This window comes from Corythoichthys intestinalis, chromosome 14 (assembly GCF_030265065.1).
Source record: "Corythoichthys intestinalis isolate RoL2023-P3 chromosome 14, ASM3026506v1, whole genome shotgun sequence".
Lineage (NCBI taxonomy): Eukaryota > Metazoa > Chordata > Actinopteri > Syngnathiformes > Syngnathidae > Corythoichthys > Corythoichthys intestinalis.
The window spans coordinates 44131151-44143629 of record NC_080408.1 but is presented as its reverse complement, the minus strand read 5'-3'; the positions used below and the strand labels follow the sequence as shown (position 1 = coordinate 44143629).

The 12479-nt window shown below is 37.7% G+C and overlaps 1 protein-coding gene across 2 annotated transcripts in view; it reads left to right on the top strand.

The window, feature by feature from the left end:
• Positions 1 to 12479, top strand: part of scinlb (scinderin like b) — a 50948-nt gene that overhangs the window by 19617 nt on the left and 18852 nt on the right. Inside the window, exons 1-4 of one of the 2 annotated variants that reach the window (XM_057858456.1) lie at positions 5328 to 5458; positions 7769 to 7930; positions 10617 to 10766; positions 11063 to 11152. In XM_057858456.1, coding sequence (XP_057714439.1) covers positions 10728 to 10766; positions 11063 to 11152 — 129 coding nt within the window. In that variant the 5' untranslated portion in view covers positions 5328 to 5458; positions 7769 to 7930; positions 10617 to 10727. Of the gene's footprint in view, positions 1 to 5327; positions 5459 to 7768; positions 7931 to 10616; positions 10767 to 11062; positions 11153 to 12479 lie in introns of those variants that run through there. The other variant, XM_057858455.1, reaches the window with a different exon arrangement.

Genomic DNA, 12479 nt, shown 5'->3' with positions numbered 1-12479 from the left:
TAAGACATAGAAAATAAGGAAACACATCTGTATTAAACTTTGTAAAACATTAGCAATGCTACATTTAGGCTATTGGAAGAAAGACAATGTGCTAACCACTTTAGAATAGAATAGAATAGAATAGAATAGAATAGAATAGAATAGAATAGAATAGAATAGAATAGCCCTTTCTTATCATTATACAATTATACAAATTGCAGTTAAAAGGTTACAATTCAAACATGAAAACTCGCTGGTTTACAGCATTTGCAAATGATGTGGAAAAAAATGAAAACTGAAAAAAATATCTATTTCTGACACCACATGCATGACGAAAAGAGAAGTGCACTTTAATTTTTTTTTTTTTTTTTTTTTTTTACCGAGTGTAAAGCTTACGGTTAGTGGCTTAGCGAACATACTTCCGGTGAACATTTAAAAATAAAAGCACGCCGTGTTCAACAAATAGATAAGTAATATGTAAATAACAATTTCTGGAGTTAATCTCACATACTTCAGATTATACACAAAGAATAGCTTTAAAATGACACCCATTATGAAAAAACTGATTGGCAATGAATAATTTGGCTTCAAATTTTTTAAAGATGACAGTCATTTTGGATCAAATAAACAATTGATGGGCTCTAATTGGGAGAGAAAAAAAATGGCATTGGGTTTCTCACTTATATTCTTTTCTGGACTTATAGCTAGCTTTCAAATGACTCATTATGCATTGTGTGTGTGTTATATATATGTATATTTTTTTGTAATATTATTTATAAATAGTTTGTGTTTTATTTAAGTAAAGCAATTTTTTGCATTTGAATGACTAATTTATTAGGATTTATTGTCACTACATGAGTTGAATTGGTTAAAAAAATTGACAACAATATCGTAAATCGGCAATCATTCATGAGACAATATTTCGCCAGTGGTGGAATGTAACGAAGTAAAAGTACTTCGTTACGGTACATAGGTAAATTTTTGTGTATCTGTATTTTACTTGAGTACAAATATGAAGTGGTACTTTTTTTCCTTTTACTTCACTACATTTTATCGCACGTACCTCTACTTTTTACTCCACTAAGATAAGCTTCTATTTACAGTGCAGTCAATTTTATGACTTTTTTTCCATTCTGCCCGGGTATACATTCATATTTAAAATATAAAATATATATACAGTGGGTCAAATAAGTATTTAGTCAACCACGAATTGTGCAATTTCTCCCACTTGAAAATATTAGCGAGGCCTGTAATTGTCAACATGGTAAACCTTAACCATGAGAGACAGAATGTGGAAAAAAAAAAACAACTGAAAATCACATTGTTTGATTTTTAAAGAATTTATTTGCAAATCATGGTGGAAAATAAGTATTTGGTCAATACCAAAAGTTAATCTCAATACTTTGTTATGTACCCTTTGTTGGCAATAACGGAGGCCAAACGTTTTCTGTAACTCTTCACAAGCTTTTCACACACTGTTGCTGGTATTTATACTCCATGCAGATCTCCTCTAGAGCAGTGATGTTATGGGGCTGTCGTTGGGCAACACGGACTTTCAACTCCCTCCACAGATTTTCTATGGGGTTGAGATCTGGAGACTGGCTAGGCCACTCCAGGACCTTGAAATGCTTCTTACGAAGCCACTCCTTTGTTGCCCTGGCTGTGTGTTTGGGATCATTGTCATGCTGAAAGACCCAGCCACGTCTCATCTTCAATGCCTCTGCTGATGGAAGGAGATTTTCACTCAAAATCTCTCGAAACATGGCCCCATTCATTGTTTCCTTTACACAGATCAGTCGTCATGGTCCCTTTGCAGAAAAACAGCCCCGAAGCATGATGTTTCCACCCCCATGCTTCACAGTGGGTATGGTGTTCTTCGGATGCAATTCAGTATTCTTCCTCCTCCAAACACGAGAACCTGTGTTTCTACCAAAAAGTTCTATTTCGGTCTCATCTGACTATAACATACTCTCCCAGTCCTCTTCTGGATCATCCAAATGCTCTCTAGCGAACCACAGACTCTAGCGAATCACAGACGGGCCTGGACATGTACTGGCTTCAGCTGGAGGACACGTCTGGCAGTGCAGGATTTGAGTCCCTGGCGGCGCATTGTGTTACCGATAGTAGCCTTTGTTACTGTGGTCCCAGCTCTCTGTAGGTCATTCACTAGGTCCCCCTGTGTGGTTCTGGGATTTTTGCTCACCGTTCTTGTCAGAGGTTGCGCTAGACTTTTTCGTTGTCTGTCATTTTGACTGACAGTGTCATAAAAATCCGGTCATAATCTATTTTTACCCGACACTTACGTTTTTAAAATGATAATAATGACATATTCAATAGTATTTAGTTTTCATTCATTTTTAATTAATATTCTGTCCGAACAAGCTTAACAAGAGGCAAACAGACAGCGGAGTGCACCAATCAGCGACGGGCAGGCGTGCCGTGAGCAAAGCGACGAGGGCAGGACGAGGGACTTGCGCGCGGAAGTAAACATACAAGGAGAACGGAGTTTATTCAACATGGCTAGCGCGAGACAGACTGTTGTCAATGTCTCATGTCGATGTGTTTTAGCTCATTTAAAACTGAATTTACCGCGGATTGGAGCATATTCTCGGCTCTCCCGTTCGCCATTCGTGTTGTAGAGACGACTTTCGGCGCGCAAGAGTGACGTTGCTCGTGAAGAACACGTCACGCAAATAAACAAATCTGATTTGTCGATTGATTTTGTACCTACTCGAGAGGCTGTGTCCCAGACTTTTCTCTCATTGTTTGAAAAATACAGGGAGAACAGTCTGGCCGTGCCAGGCAAACACTCAGTTGCCTTGACATTTTTCCGAGTAAGGCCAACGACGTCATGCATCAAGAGAGACAATAGCTAATTAATATGCTCACTCGCCACCCTGTGGTCTGGGGTGTGAATTGCAACCTGTCAAAATGACGGATGGACTTCAGTTTTTTCCATCACCGTTTTAAAAAACCGGTCAACGATGGAAAATATTCGGTTAACGCGCCCCCTGGTTCTTGTTATCATTTTGGCGCCACGGGGTGAAATCTTGCATGGAGCCCCAAATCGAGGGAGATTATCAGTGGTCTTGTATGTCTTCCATTTTCTAATAATTGCTCCCACATAGACATGTGCCGGTTACCGGTTTCACGGTTTACCGTGGTGTGAAAACGTCACGGTTTCAAAACCACTAAAATTTTCCGTCATACCTTAGTACGGTATTCGCTATTTTTCATGTGCCAAAATGCAGCCAAAGTGGCTTGGTGCGGCACCGCTCACCCCTTCCCGTTTGTTGCCGTGAGTGTCACTAAACAGCCAGCAAACCCAAAAACAAATCCTCCAAACACAAGGCGTACTTTTCTTCAATTTATTGAGCTCTCAAATCGTGGTGAAATATACAAATAAATACATTTAAAACGTTGTACAACTGTATTTTTCCACGTGTGATTAGGTTCAACAGGATAGCAGTAGCACCATTAAAAAGTTCGCCAAAAACAAAACACACATTTTCCTTTCAAATTCAATATACAAACTAACTAAAACTTACAAAGACGAATGTTAGCCTAGGCTAAACTGGGAGAGCAGCTTCTTTTATGTCTCACAGCCGCTGAGTGAGAGAAAAGCTTGAATGAAGCGGGGAAAGAAAAAGAATCGCGTCAAAGATCGCTAATTGAGAGAGGAGGTCTCACTCCTCACTTTTTTTTTTTTTTTTTTTAGATGAAACCTTGAAACCTCAACAATATTTACATTTTAACTAATTTGTAAAACTAACTTATACATTTTTAACGAACTTATTAACTTATGAATTCTTTGTTCTTTTTAACACAAAGGCATGGCATCATGTAGACTAGAGTTGACACAGTGGCTGAAAATGGCGAAACTTCACTTGAGCTTCCCCCCTCAAAAAAAGTCATACAGTATATATTTTTAATTTTATTTAGAAGTGTTTTTACTTTTTATAGCAATTATTTTGTTCTTACTCTAATATTGAGCAACTAGAGCTGTGGCTGTGGGTATAGTCTAGGTTCTATTTATTTTAATTTTATATAATATTTGTTATTTTTTGTTAATTTATTTATTTTCACATTATATTCATGTTCCAATTTGCAAATATGTTTTGAAAAAATCCTGTTCAATGGATTTTTTTTTTTTTTTTAAACCCATATATCTCAAAATTTTGGAGCTGTAATTGCAATACCGTGATACCGTGAAACCGCGGTATTTTTGCTCACGGTTATCGTACCGTGAAAATCTCATACCGGCACATGCCTACTCCCACAGTTGATTTCTTTACACACTATTGCAGATTCAGTCTTCCCAGCCTGGTGCAGGTCTACAATTTTGTCTCTGGTGTCCTTCGACAGCTCTTTGGTCTTGGGCATAGTGGAATTTGGAGTGTGACTGACTGATGTTGTGGACAGGTGTCTTTTATACCGATAATTAGTTAAAACAGGTGGCATTAATACAGGTAACGAGTGGAGCCTCGTTAGACCTCGTAGAAGAAGTTAGACCTCTTTGACAGCCAAAAATCTTGCTTATTTGTAGGTAACCAAATACTTATTTCCCACTCTAATTTGGAAATAAATTCTTTAAAAATCAAACAATGTGATTTTCTGTTTTTTTTTCCACATTCTGTCTCTCATGGTTGAGGTTTACCCATGTTGACAATTACATGCCTCTCTAATCTTTTCAAGTAGGAGAACTTGCACAGTTGGTGGTTGACTAAATACTTATTTGCCCCACTGTATATCGAATTTTTGCATTGGGAGAAAATACTTTTACTTTTTACTTGTAAATTTTAAAGCAAGTACTTTTGTACTTTTATTTGAGTAATTTTTTTCTTTGATACTTGTACTTCGGTATTTTTTTGCCCCACTTCATATATTGCATATATTGTATATCGCCTACTAAAATGTCTTGTTATCAAGGCAGGCTTATGTACAACATGCACGAATAAAAAAATTAGGAGTTGTAAGTAATTGAGTAGGTTTTGCTTCAATTTTCATACTGATGCTTGTTTTTAAAAATCTATCCAGATTTCCTGTTCTAATATATGGTGTATAATGGAACAGTATGTTCCTTTCACTTAAGTAATATACAATATGCCAATTTTCCGCTTCTTAAAAAGTTATGTCCAATTTTTTTCAAGCGTGATCTATTTTCATTGGTAGTACACTGTGTTCTTTCAATTTGGTGGTAGCAATCTTTCCAGCAGAACAAACACAGGCCACGTTGTTGCCATGGAAAGTCTGGTTGAATGTGGTTTCCATTTCGAAGCCACTCCTCCAGATTGCGGCGAGACCCTGTAGGCAAAGAAATGTTTGTCCTCTCGTGAACTGAAATGGCCGTTTAATTGTCTTTGCTCTACCCCTAATGAGCACGTTTGTGTTTCATTTGCATGCCTTGTAAATATTTTTTACGTTTTGCTTCACCGACTGCTCAAAGGACGGCACTTTACGAGACAGCTCAACCTCGAAGGTACAACACATGTCCTGCTTCCTGATCATTGACAATTATTCAAGGCACGCCTTTTTTGCCCTCGGACAGCTCATTGGTTCTTGATTCCCAGTGCGGTGCAAAGTTCGATTCCTTCTCAGTGTGCTTCAAGTCGCTGATTCTTTGTTTTGTGAAATCATCCGACTGAATGAACCTCCAACCCTGTCATGTGCAGTTAATCCCAAAATTATCCATTAAATTCATTTTTGTGACGACAAAGCACTATTTTTGGTCGAATTGAAGCTTCTCAACTCATTTCAGAGTAGTTAATTTTGGTCTTTATATCATGAAATGCCATGATATAGTCATAATTTAACACCTTGATGTATTAAGTTATATTTAACTCATTTACAGCCATTGATGGCGCGAGATGTCCAATCCGTTTTGACAGGGAGGACATGGGATTGGACATCAAGTGCCAATGGCAGGGAAACGATGATCACCCAATGCCAGCCATCACAGTTGAAATGGATTTGTGTATGAGTTGAACATTATTTTCTCCATTATCAGAGGTGTAAGAAATTTGTGACTTGCATACTTACATGCTTTAACCCCTTAATGCCTGAATTTACATTAGAAAAATATTAATAAAGTATTGGAGGAATAGAAAAGTACAAAAATGTAGTGATAATGAAAATATTAAAATGGAAAATTACACCTAAAATTAGACAATGCTAAAATAAAATTTAAAAAAATCATGAAAATGAATAATAATAACAAATATTAAGAAATAAATATAGAAAATTAATTAAAAACAAAATAATTATTTTAAAAATTTGTTTTAAAAAATAATTTAATAAATGACGGACTTTATTAAAGTAATCCTTTTTAATTCATATTTATACTTTATATTTTTTTAATTTTATCATTAATTAAATATAGCATTTATTCTAATGTCCTTTTATTAAAAATAATCTTTTGCAAATTTTTTAAACGTAGGATTTTTGTTGTATTTTTTTGTACTCAATATTTGTTATTGTTACTTTCATGTACTTATGCACCCCCGATGCTTTTTGATGTATATTTGTTCAATGGCATTAAGGGGTTACAGCAGGGGTCCCCAAACTTTTTCCTGTGAGGGCCACATAACTTTTCCCTTCTCTGATGAGGGGCCGGGTCAGTTTGTAACAGAAAAAGTGTGACGATTACAGGAGTGCCTAAATTTAAAAATGTATTGTTTTTCAGAAAGCCACAATCAAATAACCCTTTCTGGATTATTCATGGAACAAAACTAAATAAAATAATGATAATAATATAATATAATATAATGTAATATAATATAATTCAGGCTGTCAAATGATTAAAATTTTTAATCGAGTTAATTACAGCTTAAAAATTAATCGTAATTAATCGCAATTCAAACCATCTATAAAATATGCCTTATTTTTCTGTAAATTATTGTTGGAATGGAAAGATAAGACGGATATATACATTCAACATACGGTACATAAGTACTGTATTTGTTTATTATAACAATACATCAACAATATGGCATTAACATTATTAACATTCTGTTAAAGCGATCCATGGATAGAAAGACATGTTGTTCTTAAAAGATAAATGTTAGAACAAGTTACAGAAATTTTATACTAAAACCCCTCCTAATGTTATCGTTTTAATAAAATTTGTCAAATTTTCAATCAAAAAATTAACTAGTAGCTCGCCATTGTTGATGTCAATAATTACACAATGCTCATTCATGGTTCTGAAACCCATAAAATCAGTCGCACCCAAGCGCCAGCAGAGGGCGTAAAAACACCAAAAAACACAAGTAACAAGTGGACATTACACTGTGCTGTCATTTCAATCTGTTTGAGCGGGGCATGTGCGTTAAATGCGTCAAGTATTTTAACGTGATTAATTTAAAAAATTAATTACCGCCCGTTAACGCGATAATTTTGACAGCCCTAAATATAATATAATATAATATAATATAATATAATAACACTATTAATGAAATAGATAATAACCAAATAACCCTCTCTGGGTTCTTCACAGAAAAAAAGCCAGGAAATAAATAACACTATTGGAAAAAAACAAAAAAAAAATAAAGTTCTGGGAGCCGGGCCAAATGTGGAGGCGGGCCATATCCGGCTCACGGGCCGTAGTTTGGGGACCCCTGGGGTTACACCTTTTACGTGAAGGTCATTTTAATGTTCCCTTTCCTTCGTTTGTTGATTTAGAGACCTCTAGAGGCCGTTTCGTAGTACTACTGAGAGAATTGACCCTACTGAATCATGATCATTCATTGTTGCAGTGTTTGACCATGACACTTTTTGCGTGTTGTGACAGAAAGGGGGCGTGGCATCCGGTTTCCAGCATGTGGTGACCAACGAAGCCAACGTGAAACGGCTGCTTCACGTCAAAGGTCGCAGGGCCATCCGAGCCACTGAGGTGGAACTGTCCTGGGCCAGCTTCAACAAGGGGGACTGCTTCATTGTTGACCTGGGAAAGGTAATTTTTTACATTTCACCTATTGGCTGCCACTGATGGAGATAGACGTCCAATCCATTTGAAGTAGGAGGGTGGTTCGCTGCCACCCCCCCCCCCCCCCCCCCCCCCCCCACTTTAAATGGATTTGCACATCTACCAGGGATAAAGTAATTGCAAGAGTGAATGATTGCTGTCAGGCCTCCCAGTCAAAATCGCCTGGACGTCTATCGCTGCTGCTAATGTTCAAAGCGAACAAACAAAAACTTTATTACCAAAGCACTGGAAGAGTTGGATTTATTAAAAAAATATTGTATTATTATTTAAATGATACACTATTTGTGTAACTTATTAAGTTAATCAGAATTAATTAACCAATTAAATGATTTTAAAAGGGGCCCTTTTGGTGCCATGGAACTATGAAGATTTGAATGGAGGAGCTTCATTTAGTTAATTTTCTGCCATCTTGTGGCATATACCGTAATTTCCACGCAATAAGGTGCACCTGACTATAAGCCGCCACCCACCAAATGTGACACGGAAACAGCATTTGTTCATAGATAAGCCCCACCGGACAATAAGCCACAGATGTCCTCACTGTATTATGGGATGTTTACACCAGAAGATATGAACTGATAACACTTTATTTGACAGCGGCATCATACGACTGTCATAAAACCAAATGAACCATATGAAGTTTTGAACCAGTTGGCTTGAAGGCTTCATTGCTTCAAGAAGCTTCATTTGGCCATCACTGCTCCCTTGAGGGAGACAGTGTACCTCTTCTGCCACCTGCTGTCAACACTGTTGTTGTCCAACATGCCTCCTAGCATGCATTTTAGCGCTACAGATGTAAATAACAAAATTCATATTCTGTGCTAATGATTTATTCAGTTACTTTTCTAGTTTTTTCATTAATTGCTAGTTATGGTGCAGTGTACCACAAAAGTCAGTACACCCCTTATATTTCTGCAGATATTTAAGTATATCTTTTTATGGGACAACACTGACAAAATGACACTTTGACACAATGAAAATTAGTCTGTGTGCAGCTTATACAATAGAGTTAAATTATTTTCCCCTCAAGATAACTCAAAATATAGCCATTAATAGTTCATGTTTCCCTCAATGGAATGTAACTCTCCAACACCTGCAGCACTCATGCAACTCCAGACATTAACATTCCCACATGACACACTTATCTTTGTATTCCTCTCCTGGTCGCCACCACACCTGCTTGAGACCATCGGAACCAAACAAATTAATCTTCGTCTCATCAGACCATAGGACATGGTTCCAGTAAGCCATGTGCTTTGTTGACATGTCTTCACCAAACTATTTGCACGCTGTCTTGTGTACCGTCTTCAGTAGAGGCTTCCTCCTGGGGTGACAGCCATGCACACCAATTTGATGTAGAGTGCGGCGTATGGTCTGAGCACTAACAGGCTGACCCCCCCACCTCTTCAATCAGTTTCAGGGTGTTGGCAATCTTCTTGTAGCCTTGGCCATCTTCATGTAGCGCAACACTACGTCTTTTAAGATCCTCAGAGAGTTCTTTGCCATGTGCTGCCGTGTTGGAACTTTCAATGATCAGTATTGTAGAGTGTGAGAGCTGCACTACAAATCTGAACACACCTGCTCCCTATGTACACCTGGACCTAGTAACACTATCGAGTCATATGACATTTTGGAGGGAAAATGACAAGCAGTACTCAATTCAGACATTTAGGGGTGTACATTCTAAGTGTACTCACTTTTGTTGCCAGGGGTTGAGATATTAATGGCTATATTTTGAGTTATTTTGAGGGGAAAATAAATTAACTTTATTATATAAGCAGCACACAGACTACTTTTCATTGTGTCAAAGTGTCATTTTGTCAGTGTTGTCCCATGAAAAGATATACTTAAATATCTGCAGAAATGCGGGGGTGTACTCATTTTTGTGATACACTGTATGTGGTCGTACACTTAACATATTGTGGCTAATTGTATTGTGATGCCCCACTGGATACTTTAATAATGATGAATGTAACAACTTCAACATTTTCTAATAAACATTCTTTAAAAAATAAGGGAACAACTTCAACTGAAGGTATGGAAAAAGTGCCTATATTGCACCGCTATATTTTTCTTAAAATCAAAATAATGCAAACATTGTTGTTGTTTTTTTTTTTTTTGATCAAGTGCAAAGTGTGATTAAGGTACTGCCATATCACATATGGCTCATCCAGACATCTAATGGCCAATAAGCATAGCTGCTGCACAAGGCTGTGACCAGCATTTGAACAAAGGCAAAAGCTTCTACATTCACTTTGAAGGCAACATGCATATTGGCTCAAAACCAATGTTGATCCAATATCATTTTAAAATGATTTGATTTTGGATGATATTATCGGCTACGGACAACTTTATTAATTATGTTAGAAACATTTCTTTAACTGTCACGTGTACACAATTTTTAATGCCTCGAATATTTAGTTTAATGCTTTTTAAGGCCTGAATTTTTACAAAATCCATTTAATGTCTCTTAATGCTTTTTAACTACCCTCATAAACCCTGAAAACCAAAACTGTGCTTCAACACTTTTGGATACTTTTGACAACCCTAATTTGCAGCAGGACTCTTGCAAGTTGCTCTCACCGTCAAACAGTTGCCTTCGTTGCCCGTACCGTGACTGATCTTACATTTATTTTCTATTTTTTGTCTCTAGGACATCTACCAGTGGTGCGGCAGTGAGTGCAACCGCTTCGAGAGGCTGAAGGCCTCAAACGTGGCCATCCACATCCGAGACAATGAGAGGAACGGCCGCGCCAAGCTGCACATGGAGGAGGAGGGCCAGGAGACGGCAGAATTCATTGCGGTGACGGCGACACACTTCCTGTTTTCAGCCATGATGCGCTTGGCGTTGGAGTAACGATGCACGTCACGTCCAGTCGAGTCAAAGGGACAATACCGTCAATTGTAATGAGCTGCTTGGAGGCCAAATTGAGGCCAGCTTCTAAAGAGAGGATGGGAGAAGGATACATTGCTTTCTCCCCCATGATTATAATTACTGTATCATATAATTCACAGATGACAAAGTGCAAATATGTGTTGATAATTGCTACACCCTCTCGTTATGTTTTTTTGGTCTACTAAATGTATTTGTTCTTGTAGGCGTTGGGACCTAAAACTGCTATTGCACCAAGCACTCCTGATGATGAGAAAGTGGAGAGCGCCAACAGGAAGAAAGGTGCCCTTTACATGGTGAGAAAGAATTTTTTCAAGTCATGTTTTCAGAAAATTGTGATTAAAACTAGAGGTCGAACGATATGGGATTTTCACAGGACGATACCGCTTAAAAAAAGTTGTGAAAACGGAGCCTGAGCGTGTTATTTATTAATGCCTGTTGTATTTTTTGCTGCTATTGACTCATTTGAGTAGCGTTTTGTGTACGTCGCCCTCAAGTTGTTAGCCGCCATTACTGGGGTGTTTACACACATGTAGCAGCCCAATATAATCAGTACTTTAATCACTCTCTTTATGTGTATCACTCTGTCTCTTTACACATACACATACACGTACATACACGCACGGACGCACAAGAAAAATGGCCTCGCCTCGACTTTTGTGACAGCGCCTGCCAGCGTACCCGCTTCTAGTGTACTGGGTTTTATGTGAATAAGCATGTCAGTTATTCTTCCAAATTTTGCCGCATCAACCTGCAGGCTTTTCAGCTGAGTCTCTACACTTTAAAAACAGTTATTATAACTGTGACTCAATTATGTGTTCAAAAATATACTGGGCAATGCATGATGTCCACTTCATTGGACACATGGTTAATCATAAATTTCTACATATTATACACAAATATTTTATATTCCAAACAGATATTATCTATCCTTATATGTCACTGTATATCATTTTTTTTAAACCACTGTAGCTTTTCGAGCATAGAAGTATTGACAGGATATCAAGGGCGTAGGTTTGTGTAGGGACGGTGGGGACATCACACTATCAACTTTTCAGGATGCTCAAATTGTCCCCTCCAACTTTTAAGAAACCTTATTTGCATTGTATATATGAGTTCAGTTATATAGGTAATTTACATTGTCTTCCCATATGTTGTAAGGATAGAATAGACCTTAGCATTATTAAGTGAATTATTTTCATTATGTTCAAACTTACATTTATCCCTTTTCACTTGCTGAATGTGCCGGTCCATTTTTTTCCCCCTCAAAGACACGTTTGATTGGCTGATAAATTAACCCCCCCCCCCCCCACACACACACACACACACACACCACAACCACAACACAGACACACACTTACACAGCTCCGACAGATTCATGTTGACTCCGACACCTTCGAAGTGGAGGGATATTAGCAGTTGTTTCCAGCCAGCAGTGGCCAATGTAATTAATGTAAAAAGCTTTCAATGTTGTAGCGGTGGGAGAAACACCACTACTTTTGCTAAAGGGAGTCCGACCTTTATCAGAGTAAGAATAAAATTAAACTGTGCGAACCTGCCAAGCTGCAAAATTAAGCCGTCAGGCCAGCCTCCACAAGGAACAATGAAATCAAGCTAGTTGTC